The 22,418-nt window shown below is 37.5% G+C and overlaps 1 protein-coding gene across 4 annotated transcripts in view; it reads left to right on the forward strand.

Moving 5' to 3' along the window:
* NAV3 (neuron navigator 3) overlaps nt 1-22,418 on the forward strand; it is a 375,406-nt gene that overhangs the window by 213,067 nt on the left and 139,921 nt on the right. For all 4 annotated transcript variants that reach the window (XM_081483945.1, XM_081483946.1, XM_081483947.1 and 1 more), the window contains 3 exons: nt 2,591-2,699; nt 3,366-3,749; nt 15,517-15,636. In XM_081483945.1, coding sequence (XP_081340071.1) covers nt 2,591-2,699; nt 3,366-3,749; nt 15,517-15,636 — 613 coding nt within the window. The remainder of the gene's footprint in view (nt 1-2,590; nt 2,700-3,365; nt 3,750-15,516; nt 15,637-22,418) is intronic.

Genomic DNA, 22,418 nt, shown 5'->3' on the forward strand with positions numbered 1-22,418 from the left:
CTTCCAAGGAGCAAGTGTCTTTTAATTTCATGGCTATAGTCACCCTTTAAGATTTTTCTTGCAAAGCCTTCCTTTTTCTTCAGGGTTCTGCCAGATTATTTGGAAATAAGAGATAGACTTATTTATAACCATTTCTCAAATATGCTGTGTTGTATTTATGAAGAGGAGGTTAGGAAGAATTTCTGGAGAAGGTATAATTAGAGTCGTAAAGGCTAAGTTAAATACAGTTCTGATATTTAAACATATATTAATCTTCTAGGTTGTAAATCACATGAATTAGGAATGGAAAAGTTTATGCCATGTTCATGAGGATACAATGGGTGGCTTTTTAATTCCTTTTTTTATTGAAATAGAGTTTATTTACAGTGTGTTGTTTTCAGGTGTACAACAAAGTGATTCAGTTATATATATATATGTATATGTATATATTTATAATATATGCATATTCATATAGCATTTTTTCAGGTTCTTTTCCCATATAGGTTATTACTAAATATTCAGTGCAATTCTCTGTACTATACAATAGGTCCTTGTTTACTTTTTATATAGTAGTGTGTATATGTTACTCTCAAATGCCTAAATTCCTAATTTATCCCCTCCAACCTTTCCCATTTGGTAACCATAAGTTTGCTTTCTATGTCAGCTTCTGTTTTGTAAATAAGTTATTTGTATCATTTATTTTAGATTCCACATACAAGTGTTGTCATATGATACTTGTCTTTCTTTGTATGATTTACTTCACATAGTATGATAATTTCTAAGTTTATATATGTTGCTGCAAATGGCATTATTTCATTCTTTTTACGACTGAGTAATATTTCAGTGTGTGTGTGTGTGTGTGTGTGTGTGTGTGTGTGTGCATGCCTGCATCTTCCATATAGTTAATTAGGGAGGTTTTTCAATATTTTTTAAGTTTAAAATAATAATACAGTTATTAATCACATTTCAACAATTCAAATAATTGGTAAAAAAAAAAAAAAAAAGGAAGAGATTTGCAGACTGGCAGAAGAGTGGTGGTTGCTTTGACAGCCAACCAGGATGAAGGAAAATGGACAAGGTAGTAATGTTTGGCTGAACAGGGAATTAGCAGTTGTCTTTCTGAGGGTCTACCATGGTAAAGTAGTGTAAAGTTGTTCCACTGGTTTCAGAGTTATTGGGATCACTGGGTGGAAGTTAAATGGAGACAAATTATTATTCATCCTCAGAGTTTTTATAGTTAGATCTAATTACTATAATATTGGAAAGAATCAGCTCTTACTGGAGAAGAGGAAGTCTTTCTAATCTTAGAGGTTTCAGATAGATACACATGGCCACCTGGCTAGTGAGACAAAGATTTGTTCCTTCATTGGCTGAGAGGTAAGGCCAGAGAATCTCTGAAGTCCCCACCAACTGTAAGTTTGTATTGTAGATGTTAAATGCTATATAGATGTTAAATGGGTACACTTTTCCTGTATTTTTTTAAAATCTGGCATGAATATTGTGGAAGAAAAGTGAACAGGATGACTATCTACTTATAATCATAAAACAGATTGTTGATACGGACTTTGGCTTGTTTATTTTACAGTCTTCGTTCTGGAATTTAATATATGCTGTTTTCTACCTTCACTTTTCCTTCTTGTTTTTTCTTTTCCTTCCATCCCTTTTGCATCTCCTTCCCTACCATCCCCTCCTTTCTCTTCTTCCTCCCTCTCCTTCCCATACCTTCTGGCTCCTTAATTCATTCATTCCCCTTCCTCTCACCTTTTTTTAAAATTCCTTCTTTCTTTTTATTTAAAATTCCTGATCATTGGACATCCTCCTGAGCTAAATTGAACAAAATGGAGACTATGATTTCTCTCTTCCCTTTCCATGTTCTTCTTATTTCCAGATTTACCAGCTTGAAATGGTCACTGGCCTGGACTTTATTGCATGGCCATAAACAAACTGGCTTAATGCCACCTCTGCCCCCGAATGATATGTTGGGGTTGTATAAGGTCAGCATTTGTCACCCTGTCAAAGCTGTTTATATTATGTGTAGCCTTGTTCCTGGATTAGATGCCTAGGATTTTGTTCGAACTCTTGGTGTCACAATGTGCATGATTTGGTTCCCTGTACAAAGTGGAGAAATAATTACAAATCCAGTTCTGAATCTTTGTTCATCAGTCTGTTGAAAGACTTGAAAAGATATTGCTTCTATGAGAAAAGGCCTCCATCTTATTCCCCTAAGTCCAAATGTATACTTGCTACATAAGGCTATCTCAGCTATTCTGAGCAGACTTTGAAACAGGTGATTATGGAAATAATTAGGATCCAAATAGTTGCAGATTTTTAAATTAAACTCAGAAACGCGGAGCTACTGACTCTCATTTTGCAATGATTAAGCTCATAGACCTAAGAAATATTATTATATTATCACCACTTCAAATTATTACTTTTAACATCATGTTTGTTTCTATTCACATTTTATTTGTAGAACAAAGAATTATAATTTCAAATGATAATAGTTATTTGGAATTTCCTACCTATTCATTTCAGTTTTGATAAAAGGAACTCATATATACATATACACAATAAATGGCATGAATAACAAATTATTGTGTTACTTTTCTAGGTGAAGACCCTGAAACAAGAAGAATGAGAACAGTTAAAAATATAGCAGATTTGAGGCAAAATTTAGAAGAGACTATGTCCAGCCTTCGTGGGACCCAGATAAGCCACAGGTCTTCTTCAGTTCTGCCTGTTTGGGGGCCAATAAAGAAAAAATTACATCAAGTGCTTAACTTCTTATAATGATAAAGAAGGGATTTTAGTTTCCCTTTACCATTTTCTCACTTAAATTTTATGTGACAATCAACTGGTGACTTCTCAGCACCTATCCAGTGATGTTTTTTACTCCTATTCATCTCTTCATATAATTTACCATTCAGATTGAATTAGCTACTGAACTACCACCATCACTGCTAAATAGATTTTCATGCCTACCTTAAATAACAATGGCAGATGTTGTAGTTAAAATGCATCTGAAGAGGGATGTTAGAGAGTCTTTCAAACTAATTGTTATTAACTTCCAGAAAAGTTCCAGGAAGGCTGCAGTGAGTTAAATTAAGGGTTAGTTAAGAATATGAAACATTGTTTTACCTAAAATGTAATGATGGCCTTTCTTGGAAAGCAAAAAAAGACAAAGCTATGGTGAATGCCTCTTCCTACATTTTGATACCTACAGAGGTGTTTAGAAATCTCAAAATGAATGTATAATTTGACTTCCTTGAAAATGGACATCGCTCCAAGCAATGACTCTCAACTATAAGCATGTCCGTGTTCATGCACTCTGGGTCCATGGCCCCAGGTGAGCCAGTGTCTAGTGGTTTCTATGTTTTATTTGACAGCACCCTGGAGACAACGTTTGACAGCACTGTAACAACGGAAGTGAACGGCAGGACCATACCCAACTTGACAGGTCGACCCACCCCCGTGACTTGGAGGTTGGGCCAGGCATGCCCTCGACTTCAGGCCGGAGATGCTCCATCCCTGGGTGCTGGCTACCCTCGCAGCGGTACTGGGAGATTCATCCACACAGACCCCTCCAGGTTCATGTACACTACGCCTCTCCGTCGAGCTGCTGTCTCTCGACTGGGGAACATGTCACAGATTGACATGAGTGAGAAGGCAAGCAGTGACCTGGACATGTCTGCTGAAGTCGACGTTGGTGGATATATGAGCGATGGTGATATTCTCGGGAAAAGTCTCAGGACTGATGACATCAACAGTGGGTAAGTAGCCCTGGGCCCCGGGTCCAACAGAATTGTGTAAAGAGGGTGGTCTACCGAGATGCATTAGCTATAGGAAGGGAATTTGTGGTGGTATAGTCGCGAAGTCCTAGCCGACTCTTGCGACTCCATAGATTGTAGCCCACCAGGTTCCTCTGTCCATTAGATTTCCCAGGCAAGAATATTGGAGTGGGTTGCCATTTCCTTCTCCAGGGGATCTTCCTGGGGACTGAAACTGTGTCTCCTATGTCTCGGGCATTGGCAGGCGGGTTCTTTACCACTGATCTACCTGGTAAGCCTCCAGGAAGGCAGTATATAAGGTTAGTTAATAAAGTTGTTAGAAAATGTGAGAAATCTAAGGTTATTTGGGGGTATTTCAGCTTTCTTTTCTGATCACTCATGAACAGTAAAATATCCAAAATTTCTCTAAAATCTTTCCATTACAATCTGTTAACTTTTTCTATTGTTAATTCAGAGAACACATGTGCCGTGTGTTTTTCAGAGTGATTTTCACATGCTTCTTAAATAACAGATTTTGTAGTGAAGGACATGGGAAGGAGACAGGAGGAGTTTTGTTGAACTACCTGATTTTTGGGGGCTTGTCCAAGCTGCCTGTAACTGCTCTGAGGAACACATATTTTCTAGCATTCTTAATTATACACCTCTGATCTAACTTTTAGATTTGAAAGTTTCCATCTGTTTATTCTCTTTTTTGGTGGCATCTTAGCCTGTTTTCCTTCTGTTTCCTATTACATTCCGAAAAAAAATGTTGTGATATAAAACTCTCAAAAAGTATTTTGGCAATTTGGAATATTTAGTTCAATCTGAGGATGATCCCCAGTGGCAGAAATAGGATATTCTATTAAAACTACTTCCATTAATGACTGTAGTTGCCACTTGGAAAACTTACTACCTACTTCACTCTTGTTAAGTTCTTTAAGGATGTTGTCATTTAACCAACCCTCCACTAACAATCCTTATGAGGTGTGTATTTTTCAACCTGTTTTACAGATAAGGAAACTGATTACAGATGGCCCCAACTGTATTAAAGCTAAGTAAAGACTAAAATGGCATTGGAACTCAGATACATCTGACTTCAAAACCCAGGCTCTGTACTACAAGGAAATCTTTCCAATTAACTTTATCTATACTTTTCATGTGAGTCTGGGTTTTGACCTATTCTTTGTCCTTATGCTTCTGAGAGCTCTAGTCTCAGAAGTCATTCTTTATACAAGTAACCTTTTCTGACTTCATTCATGAAAAACTTGTTTGAATGGGGACAGGACCTTAAAAAGTACAGAAGAGCTTTTGATCAGACTCATAGCTCTGCTTTGATATCCTGATACCCACCAGTGCACTCCTGGTGGCCACCTTCCTTGAGCTTCTAAGGAGCTAGAATTAGGGAGACAGGTTATTGTTGATTAGGGTGGGAAGTAGTTGAGTTGCCACTGGAGTCATGTTGTCTAAATTAAATCTCTAACATATGCTGTCTGTGATCTCCTTGAGAGCTTAATTTATCCAAATTCCTGTCTGTAATAAAGACAAAGTTGCAGAATCTTCATTAAATTGTTAGGAATGAAGAAAAACCCACAAATCGTCCTTAGTACAAAGTCTTTCACAATGTAAGTGTTCAGTAAATTATCATTGTCATCACAATTAGATTTTTATCAGTAAAATTATTAACCTGATGATTAATAACCTAATAATCATAGGGTATGATCTCATATGGGAGATAGTTGAAATTGTGAGAGCTATGAAGAGAGAATCCTGGGAAAATAAAAGAGAAGAGAGATCATGGGATGAATTATGTATGTATGTATTAGAAAAATTTGTTGAGTTCTTCCTATATGTAAAGCAACATTCTAGGCACTATGTGGTCAGTGGTGAACATATAGACAGTGTACCAGCCCATATATTATTCACAGGTTAGTTTTTTTAATGTTTTTATGTGTTCATTTATTCAATAAATGAATAGTAATATATGTACATATATATGTGTGTGTATATACATTCTTAGATAATAAGTAGGTTTTGGAGGCATTTTTTTAAGAAAACTGAGTTCCGCTTATAGTAGTAATATATTTTACCAGCATACCCATACTCAGGAGCTGTATTAGGTAACTAACCTGTAGCGGAGAAATTTCAAAATCTCAGCAACTTAACACAAAGAATTTAATTTCTCCTTCATGTAAAACCCTTCCTGGTGTTTCTGATCGTCTGTCGGGGAATGTGTATATAAGACAAGTCTTTCAGAGACTAGGATGATAGATAACATGGCTATTACCCAGCCAGACAGCCAATGTCACCCTGGGGGTTGATTTCAATAGGCAGATGACAAAGAGATAGAGAACCAAGGTGTAAGAATATTTCATATGTACGAGGCCTGGAAGTGGGGGTGTGACTTCTACCCACCTTCCCTAACCCAGAACTGCTGTGGCTGCATCTAATCATCAGTGCAGCCAGGGACCATTGTTCAATTGTGTGCTCAGAAGGGAGAGGAAACTAGTTTGATAAGAGCTGACTAGTCTTGGTAGAGCTCACTAATGAGAAATTTTAAAAACACTATTATATCCCTTTTCTTTCTTGCCTGTTTCCTGACTCACTGGAAACCTGTTTCCTGACTCACTGGAAACCTGTTTCTCACTTCTGTTCTCCGGTTTTGTTCGCTATTGGTCTTTCAAAGGAGGTCTTGAACAGTCCTACAAATGATTCTGTATAAGTACGCGTTCGTGGTCTGCTTGTGTTGTGTTGACCACCCAAGTCACCCATATTCAGTGACTAAAGTAGAAGATGAAGGGAAGAAAGGAAAAAGCTAAGTAAAAATAACAGAAATCTTGTTTGAAAACTCCCTCTGATGAGGTTGACACATTCTCTTTCCCGTGGTGCAGTACAGACGCTGGAATGTGACAAGTGACTCAGAGTTCTGACCCTGAATGAAGAATGAGTAGCCGTGGCCAGAGGCCGCGCCGCTGCTCTCGGCTCCCGGGGACTGGGGGGTTGTGGGGAGGACACCCAGGATGTGCCGTGTGTCCTCGTTGCTCATCTGTGAACGTGGTGTGCCCCTGTCGACATCAGTAAGAAGTGGACCAATGAGTCAGCCTAAAATTAAGAGATAAGAAGACATTCTCAGGGGAATTTTAATTTGATATTTTCTTTAAGAAAAAGGGTATAGAAAAGTCTGTGCTACAATTCATGAAAAAATACTGAATCACAAATTTAACTGTCTGTCCCCAATTTTTAGAAGTATGTTTTAGTGATTAAATGGACAAAAAAAAAAAAGGCTCAAAAGGCATAACAGTGAATGAAGATGTGTAATTTAGGATTTTCTCTTCCTGTAACTACAAGGTATGTCAGGAAGTAAATGGAAATGGAGTTTCATTTTTTTCATGTACTTCAGGTAGAACTGAGAAAATTAGTTAATCGGCATTCTGAGAATTCAAAATTTCTTGAAGCATGCAAAGGCTTATCTGTTTTTTCTCTTCTCAAAATTACTTTAAACACTTGGGGATATGAATCTGCCAGTAATTAGCAATTAGTCAGAGGAAGGCTTCTTACTTATAATGAATATCTCTGCAAAAGTCTCCATGTAGGAATAAAAAAAAAAAAAGGGAATACCCTAGCAAACTGGAGGGAAAATTGCATATTTTAACTGGGTGGAAACCGGAGTTATCTCCAGGTGTCACAGTGATAAATAGTTGGGTCAAGAATATAACCTAAAATTCTACTTTAAATGGCCCAAACACGAAGTTATTTAATTCTGGGGAATGGCATTTTTGAAAGGGAGGTGGATACTTGAATCCTGCTTCTCTCCTGCGTGCGTGCATGAGCGCTCAGTCGTGTCCGACTCTTGGTGACCCCATAGACTGTAGCCCACCAGGCTCCTCTGTCCATGGGCTTTCTCAGGCGAGAACACTGGAGTGGGTTGCCATTTCCTCCTTTGATCCTTCCTCATTTCTCCTGTAGTAAACTTTATGGGTGACTGAAGCATGTATAACATCGGAAAAGATAAGGTTACCTGAGTTGGATTAAAAGGATGTGCATGGTAAACTACTTCTTCCTAATCACAATGCTTCTATTCACTTCATATTCAAGATACGAGAGTTATTTTTAGTGAATGTAGAAAGTCTAATGGACAAATAGCTGGTACTGCTAGTCAGCATATACATAGACTTATTATGTGCCAGGTAATGCTCTATGCATTTTACATATATTAACTCATTTTGATGTTGTTCAGTGGCCCGATCATGTCTAACTCTTTGCAATCCCATGGACTATAGCAGGCCAGGCCTCTCTGTCTCTCACCATCTCCTGAAGTTTGTCCAAGTTCATGTCCATTTCATCGGTGATGCCATCAGCCATCTCATCCTCTGACGCCCTCTTCTCCTTCTGTCCTCAGTCTTTCCCAGCATCAGGGACTTTTCCAATGAGTCAGCTCTTCACATCAGGTTACCAAAATACTGGAGCTTCAGCTTCAGCATCAGTCCTTCTAGTGAATATTCAGGGTTGATCTCCTTTAACATTGACTGGTTTGATCTCCTTGCTGCCCAAGGGATTTTCAGCAGTCTTCTCCAGCACCACAGTTCAAAGGCATCAATTCTTTGGTGTTCTGCCAGTTCTTCAGCACTCAGCCTTCTTTACAGTCCAGGTCTCACAACCATACGTAACTACTGGGAAGACTAGCGTTGACTATATAAACCTTTGTTGGCAGAGGAATATCTCTGCTCTTCAACACACTGTCTAGGTTTGTTATAGCTTTCCTGCCTAGAAGCAAACATCTTCTGATTTCATGGCTGCAGTCACCATCCTCAGTGATTTCAGAGTCCAAGAAGAGGAAATCTGTCACTACTTCCACCTTTTCCCCTTCTGTTTGCCATGCAGTAATGGGGCCAGATGCCATGATCTTAGCTTTTGTTTAATATTTAGTCTTAAGCTGGCTCTTTCACTCTCCTCCTTCACCCTCATCAAGAGGCTCTTTAAATCCTCTTAACTTTCTGCTGTTTGAGTGGTATCACCTGCATACCTGAGGTTGTTGATATTTCTCCCGCCTATCTTGATTCTAGCTTGTGAACTCATCCAGCCTGGCATTTCTCATGATGTGCTCAGTGTATAGGTTAACAAACAGGGTGACAGCAGATAGCCCTGCCATACTCCTTTCTCAATCTTGAACCAATCAGTTGTTCCATACAGGCTTCTAACTGCTGCTTCTTGACCCGCATACAGGTTTTCTCAGGAGACAGGTAAGAAGGTCCGGTATTTCCATCTCTTTAAGAGCTTTCCACAGTTTATTATGATGCACACAGTCAATATTCTTTGGCATATTCTATGAAACAGAGGTAGATGTTTTTCTGAAACTCCCTACCTTTCTTGACAATCCAGCGGATGTTGGCAATTTGATCTCTTTCTTCTTCCTGTATTAAACCCAGCTTGGACATCTGGAAGTTCTTGGTTCACATAATGCTGAGGGCTAGCCTGCAAGATTTTAAACATGACCTTACTAGCATAGGAGATGAGTGCACTTGTCTGATGGTTAGCACATTCTTTAGAATTATCCTTCTTGGGAATTAGGATGAGGATTAACCTTTTCCAGTCTTGTGGCCACTGCTGGGTCTTCCAGATTTGCTGACATATTGAATGTAGCACCTTGAGGGCATCATCCTTAAGAGTTTTGAATAGTTCTACTGGAATTCCATCAGATCCACTAGCTTTATTAACAGCAGTGCTTCCTAACTCATTAACTAATTTATACTCACCATAATGGTAAGAGGTAAGCATATCATTACTGCCTCTATTTTACAGATGAAACATCTGAGGCATGGATAGATTAAGTAGCTTTAGGTAGAACTCAGAAAGTTAATTCATTGGCATTCCAAAAAAAAATACAAACTTACTTGATGGATGTATTGCTGAATTTGAACTTGAAAACAATTTGCCTCCAGTCTGCACTCTTAATCGTCTTGACATACTGACCCTGTGGTCTACAGGTCTCCTTGTCCACATTTCTCTCATTGAAGTTTATTCTTTTACAAACAAACATAAAAGAGCCTCACAGCAATCATTCATTGTTAGTATAGTTTTCCTTAGCTAGTACCTTTGATCGAGGAGACAATCCTTAAAATTATCTGTGCTCATAATCTTTGTTCTAGATGCTAAACTAGAGTATCCTTGGAAGTTAAACATGAACACAAATTTTAGATGCCCTGTGTTTTCATGTCATAAAAAATATCTAATTGTTATATTAAGTTTCTGATATGAAATATTGAATGTAAAAACAGTTCTAGGAAGATTGGTAGGGACATGGGTTTTGAATGTTTCCAAATCTCCACAAAAAACAGACAAAACAACTAGATGGCAAAGCCATAAAAAAATGATTCTTGTTTACTTTAAAAAGCTGATGCAAGATATCATCTCAAACCCCAGGTATAAGTAGTGAGGAACAGTCAGTCAAGAGCCCAGGAATCAGAATGATACTGGCTTGGCTGTGTGCTCAGCTGAGTCCAGCTTTTTGCTGCCCGGCGGACTGTAGGAGCCCACCAGGCTTCTCTGTCCATGGAATCTTCCAGCAAGAACACTGGAGCAGCTTGTCATTTCTTACTCCAGGGGATCTTTCCGACTCAGGGATTGAACCCACATCTCCTGTGTCTCCTGCATTGGCAGGCAGATTCTTTACCACTGATACCATCATCGATGTACAAAGGAACAGAGCGTAGTAGTGGGACATCTGAGCACAGTGAGAACAGAATAACCCCAAAAGAGCCAAAAGACACTGACTAGAATACACACAGGCCCCATCTGAAGTCAGCAACTGAAGCTGGAGGGGCATAACTGGGCAGGGAGAGTCAGGGCATAAGGTCATGTCTGGAGGGATGGAGCTTTCTTGCTCCCATGAGTTCATTCAACTCTCCAGCTACAGCTTCCTTCCCAGACAGGGCCCCTCTCTGAGGGACAACTTCCAAGAGGAGAAACAAACTGAACAGGATGCAGCAATCAAAGTGACGATGGAGAAGGTCCAGATCAAAATGAGGGGTGGGAACAGAGTCCAGAAATCTCAAAAAGCTAGTTATCGTGTTTTAAAACACTACACAAGAACAATAGAGGCAGTTACTGTGTGAAATTAGAAAGGTATCTATATCAAGTTTCTTTTTATTCCAAATAATTGATTTCACATAAAAATAAGCAAGACAAAAATGTCAAAATAAAAACCCCACATAAACCACAAACATGTAACACATGCAACTAATAAAGGATGAATATCAATGAGAAAAGAAAAACATAGAATCCGATAGAAAAATGAGCAAAAGCCATGAACAGACATTTCACATGCAAAACATAAATGGCCTTTAACAAAGTAAAAATATGATAAATCTGCTTGATAGTATGGAATTTATAAATTAAAGCTAACATGAAAATTCTTATTCATAAACAAGTAGAAGTTTTTTCTGGAAATCTTTTCAAAACTCTTGGGCACTGACTAGTAAGGTTTGAATATGTGTATGTATCTATTATGACCCAATGATACTCTTTCTAGATATAGAATTTAGACAAACACTTGATTGTGAGCACAAAGAATTATGTTTATATAAATGTTCATGGTAGAGTTTTTTGTAAGATCAAAAAAACTAAAAACAGCTCAAATGTCTGTAGTAGTCAAAATAATAAGTAAACTATGTGTGTGTACTCAGTTGTGTCTGACTCTTTGTGACCTCATGGACTGCAACCTGCCAGGTTCCTTTGTCCATGGAATTTTTCAGGCAATAATACTGGAGTAGGTTGTCATTTCCTACCCCAGGGGACCTTCTCAACCCAGGGATTGAACCCATGTCTCCCGAATCTCCTGCACTGCAGGTGGATTCTTTTATCACTGTGCTTGCTACCTGGGAAGCCCTGTAGTGCTTTTGTAAAGTGAAGCTACACAACTCTAACATGCAAAACACAATGCTATACATCAAGATAGATGATTTGCAAAAATTTAATTTTGAATGAAGGAAATAAGTCACAGAAGAATATATATAATATGGTTCAATTTATATAAAGTTCAAATTCATGAGATGCTAAGCAATGTATTTCTAGGAATATATGTCCATATGGTAAAATCATAAAGACACGTAAAACAATGCTTGATACAAAATCCAGGACAGTAGGTATCTCTGGAAGCGAGGTTTGGAAATGTAGGGTTAGGAAAAGCCTCTATGGTCATTGAAGAAACTGGAAATATTCGCTTTCTGAATCCAGGTTATGAGTACATGAAAATTGATATTATTTAATGTGTACTTCTATACTCTTGCAAAAATATGATATATTTAACTATGAAGCTTAAAAAAATATGGATTTGCTGTGAAGATAAAGTTGTACATATTTATGTTGACTGAGAAAATGAGATTGAATCACATACAAAAATAAGATTTGTATACTTCTTCCTATTTTAGTGATTTCTAGACATAATTAGAACATAGTGATGCTGATTCACAGGTCTGAATAGACTATCCTATAATAGTTGAGGGTGCTGAGTGACAAGTAGAAAATCATCTATCTAGATTGTTGACTAGGTGAATGGAGTGTTTGTCCTGTAACTATATTAGCATACACAGAAAGAGCCTCACCTTTGTGGTGAAGGTAATATATGGTCAATTTATGCTCTCTGTGAGGTGCTTACAGGAAACACATGTTATCTGTACACAGGAAGCAGTTTAATATCTCATTCTAGTGCAGGGTGGAACAGTGTGGCCTGGAAATATTAATTAGGAAAACACACACCTAAAGAAAATATGCCAAAGTAAGCAAAGTTTTTCTTCAACAAAAGGAAGAAAAGAGATAGCAGTGGGATGGAAGAAGAATTAGAAATGCTTTTGGAGACCGTTGGCTTTTTATGTGAATCATCTAAGAGCTTACAGAATTTCAATGTGGCTAAAGTTATCTTAAGACTGATATTTTTAGAGATTTTTCTTTTTGTCAGTAACCTTCACAAATTTCCTTTGCAACTTTTTGTTTATGCCAATCTTCCTTATGACTATCACCTGTTAAACTCAGCTTGTGGTTTAGAAGTTTACATATAACATTATAAGGAAATCTTTTTAAAAATTTTACGTTTTCTTTCAAAATGATTTCCTAACATTTATGGTTCCCAGATTGTAGCAAATTTTTCTAGAGGAACTATGAAATTCATTTTTTTAGATTTTTAAATCCTTTAGAAAGACTGAAAAGAAGGAAGAATTTTCAAGAAAAAGGTTTAATCAGAAATTTGCTTTACCTGTGCTTTACCCTATATATAATTTTTCAAATAGCAGACTCATGGTTCGACTATGAAAATGCCCTGCCAGCATTCCAGTGCAACAGTGTCTGTAAACAGAGGAATTAGACGTGAATGACTTTTTTGGTACAATTAATACCTGATGTAAACCTATTTAATATTACCTAGAAAATCCAAGGGTCAATGCAAAATCCTTTGAAATGCTTCTTAAAAAGAATGCTTTTTTTTTTTTCATAATTCATTGAAATTTTCAAGCATTTTTTCTCTTTGAAATTGAATTTTCAAAGCATTCAACCTTTGTCTATAGAACTTACTCTTCTGTAAATATTGAATAATTGAAAGGTTGTGTTTCTAATAGAAGTGATCATCCATCTTATTTCTGGTTTATGTGCATTGTCATTGTGGATAAAAGTGCTGAGATCTGCTGTCCTGGTTTCTTCCTACAGTATGGAAGCCTTTCAAATTCAGCTGAACAAACAATCTATATTTATTGACCCCAAACTATACACAAAACACTTGGCTGAACACTTTTAGATATTTACCAATGAATAAGAGAGACCAATGAGTTGTAAAACTTAACACATAGACATTGTTATTTCTTCCTCCTAAAGTTAAATTTAGGATCAATGATGTTGATTTTTTTTAATAAGTATCTCAGTTGTCCTTAGAGAAAATGTATACCATTCACAAACATTTAAGTCAATTTCAAAAGGAGAGTGAATGAGAAAGCTATTTATCTCTAAACAGTTTTACTTTATCAGGAATTCCATATATTTCACCTTAAGAAAAAAAGCAATTAAAAATATATAGAATTGGCTGAGAATGGTGTGGAAGTAAGAATAAACAATAAAAGGTTGACAGCCCCAATATGGCAACTGAAAAATTAAAAAGTACAAAGGACAAATATCCTTTACTCTTTGTCTCATTTAGTATCATTGTTATGGTATAGGAAATTAATGCTCATAATCATGAATTCGTTGTCAAAAAAAATTGTCATGTCTAAAACATTCCCTGTTTTAAAGAGTATGTCAATTTTCAGCACGTTTTAGAACCAAAATACTCTTTTTCATTGTTGTAATTTTGATGGGATTAAATTATTTGGTTATCAACAAAATTAACTATGTAGAGTACCTTACAAGGATAATACACTATGACTCGCTGTTTGTGTATAAAATTTATATATTTCTTTTTTAACATGTGGGAGAGACTTTGTGAATAACAAATTGATATTATAGGATTCTCATTTTTCCTTCAATTATGTAAAATCTATCTTCAGTAAATTTTATTCTTCCCATTTTCATAGGCAGAAATTGAGATATAATTTAAGAAATTTGTTTACGATCCTTCAACTAAAATGGACAGAATTTATTAATCATGTGAGTGAATTTCATAATCCTAGTTTTAACTATTTGAGCAATCTTTAATATGATCATGATTAATTTTTTGGTTCTAAATAGTGAATTCAACTCAAATTTGTTTAAGCAAATTGAGGATCTGATTATAAGGAAGCAAGGATATCGCCTAGAACCCAAGAACTTGTGAAGCTGAAACCACATGACCAAAATGTGCTTTTTGTGCACCTGTGTCATTCTTTCCATCTTACTGATCAGTTTTCTCCGTGCCTCTTTGCATTTGGTGAAGATAAATATCCACAGCTCCTGGGTTTTCATTATCATAAACTTTTCACATAGAAAGACTGATGAGCTGTCTTAGTCCCATTTTTCAAGAAAGAAACATTTGATTAGCCCCACATGCGGTAGGAGATTAACACTTGTTCTAAACCCCGATTGCCAAGGAAGCAACATGACTATGACAGTCTACCAGCCCTATTGATGGCGGTGGTCCTGTGATGGCAAAGAAATAGTTCTTAGAGACAGGAAGTGAGTCAGGCAGTGTGGTCCTTCAGTTCACACAGCTATGCATGGTGGTTAAGATGATGGTTTCTGAAGCTGACTTTCTAGATTTATTCTCAATTCTCCTGTGACTTGGTTGAGTGACTTGGTGCCAATCCTTAAACATTCTGTGCTTATTTTCTTTATCACTGACATGGGGATAATAACGTTATTGCAAGTAAACCATTTAGAACAGTTCCTGGTGACATCTTAAACATTTAATACATCTTAGTTATTTTATAATAGTGGTCAATTGTGGTGTACATTTTATTTGTCAGATAAATTAATCAAATTTTAAATGACTCCTGGGACCTTCAATTCTTCAAAAATGGTGTTTACAAGATGAAATGATCTTGCTTTTATTTTGCTAAGTCTCTTCAAAATATTGATAACAAGGAGAGAAAGAAGGAAGGTTTTATAATAGGCTAGTACTTGTTGCAGTAAGGAAGATTAATTTCCTAATAAACTTCAAGAGATTTTCTAATACTTCCTGGTAAGTAAGATATTTATATAGAAAAACTATAGTAGAGCATATTTCATAATTACAATATTAAAATTTGTGAACACTATTAAGTTAAATTATACAGCTGAGGTCATTCAATTCTCTGTTGATTAATTAGGCTCTCATTTTCAGTTACATGACAGATGGAGGGCTCAACCTGTACACGAGAAGTCTGAACCGAGTACCAGACACAGCAAGTTCCAGGGACGTCATTCAGAGAGGGCTTCATGATGTCACTGTGGATGCAGACAGGTAATGCCATCAGCATGTTTGATGGTGAGAAGTACAGAAAGCAGTTTCACAAGTGAGATCCTAGGAGTTTTACAGTATAAACCAAATGAGTTTTTATCCTTATTTTGGAACATTTTGAAAACTAAGGTGCTTTTTCTTATAAGAATTTTCATTCTGTATACTAAAAGGAATTGTGTTGCTGGTGAGAATATTTAATAAATTTCAGGTTACATGGTGGCAAATTTTAAAATCTACAAAAGCAAAATTATAAATGAAGACTTTTGCTCCTTCCTTGAAAAGAACCCTGACTGGTAAATTCCTTTTGATTCATATGCTCTCAGTTCTACCTGAGGGCTAATGATATAAAGATTAAAACATAATTCTAATTATGTTGTAAGATGAGCTTGATGCTTTTCTTGAGGGGTTTCTTGAAAGCATACAACTAAATCTTGCTTTAGGCTAACCTCTTTCATATCTCAAATTGCTTAAAGGCTGGTGTGTTTTCATATACTAGTTATTATTTTGCTGGGAATTGTTTTGCCAATTTTATCAGAATCACTGCTGTTTGAAAATATTGTCTTTGTGAAATGTTGTTGTAAGACATACTCTGACCTGATTTTACCCCCTCTTCACTCAGAATGCTTGATTTCTTAAGCAGGGAGAGATTGCCTATTTCTAGAACTATTGTATATCAATCCCTGGAGTAGTTCTTTAATTCACTATTTATGAAGGAGACAAAATGTTAAGACCTAATGTATCCACATTCTGAAATGAGAACTGTGTATAATTCGTTGTGCATTTTAATAGAGCCAGCTCCTAAGGCTAGACGGTGCATTCTGATATCAGTCTTCAGTTCCTGCTCACTGAAATGCAGTTGATGTTTTAACTCTTGTTGGCCTAGACCCCATCCTGTGTATGTGCTAGTCTCCTAGGCTGTATATAAGGTGTCTGTGTGAAGCATGTGGTTACAACAGGCTTATACAAAATTTTATTCACTCTGACCCCCACCTGAACTATTCTTCAACTGTTTTCCCTCACTGACTCTCACTAGCTTCAAACACAATGGTCCTCTTTCTGCTTTCAAAGTGATGCTTCCTCTGCCTAGAATGCCCTTTTCAGTTTAAATGTTACCTTCTTAACAAAGTGTTTTCGGAGCAGCTAAGCTACATTTCATTTCCAGTCACTTTCTTTCCCATTATCTTAAGTTATTTTCTTTAGTGTACACATCAACCCTAATTGTTTGTTTACACATTTATCTTGTATCTCCCTCACAACAGTGTAAGCACAGGAGTGCAAAAAATTTTTGTCTCATTTATGATACGTTGAGCTTTTAACAAATGCTTTTGGAATGAATGAACAAAGGAATGAACATAGAGATCCATTCATATAGGCTAGCGATAGTTGAAGAAACAAACAAGGCTGGGGAAAGAGACAAGATACCGCAAGGATATTATGTAAGAGTGGGAATATACTGTAAGGATATTATATCAGAGTGGGAATGAGTTATGTTGGGAAATAGGAAGTAGTGATTAGAGGGAAAGAAATCCAAAGGTCCATGTTTTGAAACTAATGACCTACATATTGTTAGCAGACAGTGGAAAACATTAAAGGGAGGGAAAAAAAATCTGTTGGTCTTTGGGAATGAGATTAATGATAGCAGAACCCAGGAATTATTACAAAGGCAACTTATTTTGGAGACGTGGGATAACCAGCTCTCTTTGTTAAGGCTTCAGATTGGGGCCTGGCTGATGAAACTCAGACCAACAGAAAGATGCAGGGCTCCATCTAATAAATTAGGACCAGCAAAAGTCATAATTCTTGAAGTGTGATACCTGGATCTTCAGCATCAACATGACTTAGGAACTTTTTAGAAATGCAGATTATCAGCTCCATTGGAGACTTGCTGACTTGGGGTCCAGCAATCAAAACTTTAATCAGGTGATTCAGATATACACTAAAACTAGTGAACCACTATCTTAAAATTAACAAGTAGAGGCTAGGCCTATGAAAACTAAACACTGAACATAAACATGTAAAAATAAAACAATGACATTTGGAAATATTTGCTTTTATTATCTATGTTTTGTCAAGTGGAAGAGACTACTAAAATAACAATGGCATAAATCTTTATTGTATTTTTGACACTAATCTTTTGTTGTTGTTCAGTCACTAAGTTGTATTCAACTCTTTGTGACCCCATGAACTACAGCACACCAGGCTTCCCTGTCCTTCACTATCTCCTGGAGCTTGCCCAAACTCAAGTCCATTGAGTCAGTAATACTATCCAGCCATCTGCTCCTCTGTCATCCCCTTCTCCTCTTGCCCTCAATCTTTCCCAGCATCAGGGTCTTTTCCAATGAGTCGGCTCTTTGCATCAGGTGGCCAAAGTATTGGAGCTTCAGCTCAGCATCAGTCCTTCCAATGAATATTCAGGGTTTATTTCCTTTAGAATTGACTGGTTTGATCTCCTTGCTGTTCAAGGGGCTCACAAGACTTTTCTCCAGCACCACTGTCCGCAAATATCAATTCTTCGGCGCTTAGCCTTCTTTATGGTCTAACTCTCACATCTGAACATGATATTGGAAAAACCATAGCTTTGACTATGTAGACCTTTGTTAGAAAAGTGATGTCTTTGCTTTTTAATATGCAGTCTAGGTTTGTCACAACTTTCCTTCCAAGGTTTTCATGAGATTTTCAAGGGAGGAACACTGAAATGGTTTGCCATTCCCTTCTCTAAAGGACCACATTTTGTCAGGCCCTAACTAGAAGGGACGTGCCCTGCAGCCACTCAGCATAACTGGATGACATGCCCAGTGCCCTGGTTGTCCCACTGCTGGTCTTGGTGAATGTGTAAACCATCACTGGCCATCAGGTGTCAGTCAGTGTGTGGCCACGGGTAGAGGCAAAGGCCTTGCTAGAGTGGCTGGGAAGGAGGTCTGTAGAAGGCTGGAGCAAATGTTCTTCCAAGGAGCAAGCATATTTTAATTTTGTGGCTGCAGTCACCCTTTTTTAAATTAGATAATGATATGTTGTATCTGTCTCTGTTGGATTCAGATTTTGAAAATTGTGTAAAAGTTTTTTGAAAGAATTATGTAATATGAGGGCTGCAAAAGAACTTTGTCCACTTTTATATAATAAACAGCAATATGGTTATAGTGAGAATCCTACTATAGGAGTTTTATCTACTATTATAGATAAATCTCAAGTTCTTTTAAAAGCATATATTCAGAAAGTGATTCAAGAGGCATATTGTATTAAAGTGTACCATCTTACATATTAAAGTTGTGAAAGTCCTTGTGTTAGCTTCTGGTTTTTCATAAAATTTTCTTAATTCTGATATCCATTCCAAATAGGAGAGACAAGAATGACTAAAGGTACTGAGGTGTCTTTCAGTTTGAAATGAAACCTGCTTAACTTTATTTAATTCATTGCTCCTTAAAATTTTCTCATCACTGATTCCCCCACTTTTTTCTCTATAATGATAATTTGCTCCTATAATATTTTAAGAAATGCTCATTTAGCCTAATGCCCTCATTTAGTGAATATAATAGTGCAAGGAGTTGAATCTTTAAACTCCTTGACTTGTAGCTTCCCAGCTACCTTAGTCAAGTTTGTTTTTGTTTTTTTCCTGGATTTTTTAAATTTAATTTTTATTTTTTATTGAGGTTTTTTAAAAAATATTATGACATAATTTGTGATTAGTTCATTTTAATAAATTGGTAAATGTTAGGACTTGCAATAATTCACTGATAAAGTTTAAAAGCAAAAAAAAATCAGCAATGTTTTACTACTTTTTCATATTTCTTAGATATTCTTTCCAGAAGGTGTATCAGTGAAAAATGCATTTGTATAATGACAAAGTACCCAGTTGGCTAGGATGGCAGTGGATTTGAATTGTTTGTGTTGCTGTAGTGATGGTTACAGGCTTCCCTTTGATCAACTTCTGAAGAAAATGTGATGAACGATAGAGAACAGCTGAATTCTTCTTCTCAGCAGATTGAAATGGCCCCAAAGAAAAGAGGAGGGGTTCCAACAGCCAACTGTATTGTGTTTTAAGTATTTTGTTACTCAAAGATTGCAGTCATATCTGTCCAACACCAGCCCCATTTCCTCAGTAACCTTGGAGAATATTATCAGTTCAGTTCAGTTCAGTTCAGTCGCTCAGTCGTGTCCGACTCTCTGCGACCCCATGAATTGCAGCACGCCAGGCCTCTCTGTCCATCACCAACTCCCGGAGTCTACCCAAACCCATGTTCATCGAGTCGGTGATGCCATCCAACCATCTCATCCTCTGTCGTCCCCTTCTCCTCCCACCCCCAATCCTACCCAGCATTAGGGTCTTTTCCAATGAGTCAACCCTTCGCATGAGGTGGCCAAAGTATAGGAGCTTCAGCTTCAACATCAGACCTTCCAATGAACACCCAGGATTGATCTCTTTTAGGATGGATTGATTGGATCTCCTTGCAGTCCAAGGGACTCTCAAGAGTCTTCTCCAACACCACAGTTCAAAAGCATCAATTCTTCGGCACCCAGCTTTCTTCACCGTCCAACTCTCACATCCATACATGACCACTGGAAAAACCATAGTCTTGACTAGACGGACTTTTGTTGGCAAAGTAATGTCTCTGCTTTTAAACATGCTATCTAGGTTGGCCATAACCTTCCTTCCAAGCAGTAAGCGTCTTTTAATTTCATGGCTGCAGTCACCATCAGCAGTGATTCTGGATCCCAAAAAAGTAAAGTCTGACACTGTTTCCACTGTTTCCCCATCTATTTCCCATGAAATGATGGGACCAGATGCCATGATCTTAGTTTTCTGAACGTTGAGCTTTAAGCCAACTTTTTCACTCTCCTCTTTCACCTTCATCAAGAGGCTCTTTAGTTCTTCTTCACTTTCTGCCATAAGGGTGGTGTCATCCGCATATCTGAGGTTATTGATATTTCTCCCGGCAATCTTGATTCCAGCTTGTGTTTCTTCCAGCCCAGCGTTTCTCATGATGTACTCTGCATATAAGTTAAATAAGCAGGGTGACAATATACAGTCTTGACATACTCCTTTTCCTATTTGGAACCAGTCTGTTGTTCCATGTCCAGTTCTAACTGTTGCTTCCTGACTTGCATACAGGTTTCTCAAGAGACAGGTCAGATGGTCTGGTATTCCCATCTCTTTCAGAATTTTCCACAGTTTATTGTGATCCACACAGTCAAAGGCTTTGGCATAGTCAATAAAGCAGAAATAGATGTTTTTCTGGAACTCTCTTGCTTTTTTGATGATCCAGCGGATATTGGCAACTTGATCTCTGGTTCCTCTGCCTTTTCTAAAACCAGCTTGAACATCTGGAAGTACACGGTTCACGTATTGCTGAAGCCTGGCTTGGAGAATTTTGAGCATTACTTTACTAGCATGTGAGATGAGTGCAATTGTGCGGTAGTTTGAGCATTCTTTGGCATTGCCTTTCTTTGGGATTGGAACGAAGACTGACCTCTTCCAGTCCTGTGGCCACTGCTGAGTTTTCCAAATTTGCTGGCATATCGAGTACAGCACTTTGACAGCATCATCTTTGAGGATTTGAAATAGCTCAACTGGAATTCCATCACCTCCACTAGCTTTGTTCGTAGTGATGCTTTCTAAGGCCCACTTGACTTCACATTCCAAGATGTCTGGCTCTAGGTGAGTGATCACACCATCGTGATTATCTGTGCCGTGAAGATCTTTTTTGTACAGTTCTTCTGTGTATTCTTGCCACCTCTTCTTAATATCTTCTGCTTCTGTTAGGTCCGTACCATTTCTGTCCTTTATCGAGCCTATCTTTGCGTGAAATGTTCCCTTGGTATCTCTAATTTTCTTGAAGAGGTCTCTAGTCTTTCCCAATCTGTTGTTTTCCTCTATTTGTTTGCACTGATTGCTGAGGAAGGCTTTCTTATCTCTCCTTGCTATTCTTTGGAACTCTGCATTCAGATGAGAATATCTTTCCTTTTCTCCTTTGCTTTTCACTTCTCTTCTCTTCCCAGCTATCTGTAAGGCCTCCTCAGACAGCCATTTTGCTTTTTTGCATTTCTTTTCCATGGGGATTTTCTTGATCCCTGTCTCCTGTACAATGTTACGAACCTCTGTCCATAGTTCATCAGGCATTCTGTCTATCAGGTCTAGTCCCTTAAATCTATTTGTCACTTCCACTGTATACTCATAAGGGATTTGATCTAGGACATACCTGAATGGTCTAGTGGTTTTCCCTACTTTCTTCAATTTAAGTCTGAATTTGGCAATAAGCAGTTCATGATCTGAGCCACAGTCTGCTCCCGGTCTTGTTTTTGCTGACTGTATAGAGCTTCTCCATCTTTGGCTGCAAAGAATATAATCAATCTGATTTCGGTGTTGACCATCTGGTGATGTCCACGTGTAGAGTCTTCTCTTGTGTTGTTGGAATAGGGTGTTTGCTATTACCAGTGTGTGCCGAGCCGTCGCAGCCGGGAGAATATTATAGAACGGGGCAAATCCTTGTAGACATTCTGGAGGCTCTCTGAGAACTTCAAAAAATAAATTCATAACAGAATGTGTAGACTCCATCCGTTTGGCTCTGGTTATAATGAGGTCAGTCCTAATTCACATACATTTTAACAGTTTCATTGAGCTTTTAAAGGTTAATTTTGGGGAGAGGGTGGGAGATGGTTATTGTTTTGATTTACTAATTCCTATTACTGTCCTCACTGGCTTCTGTACTAGCACTAACAATATTTGGTTAATAAATATGTAATTTTTCCTAAATGCCTAACATCATAACAGCACCTTGGGTAAAAGTAAA

The sequence above is a fragment of the Giraffa tippelskirchi genome, chromosome 4 (assembly GCF_054371585.1).
Source record: "Giraffa tippelskirchi isolate mGirTip1 chromosome 4, T2T-mGirTip1v1.2.pri, whole genome shotgun sequence".
Taxonomy (NCBI): Eukaryota; Metazoa; Chordata; class Mammalia; order Artiodactyla; family Giraffidae; genus Giraffa; species Giraffa tippelskirchi.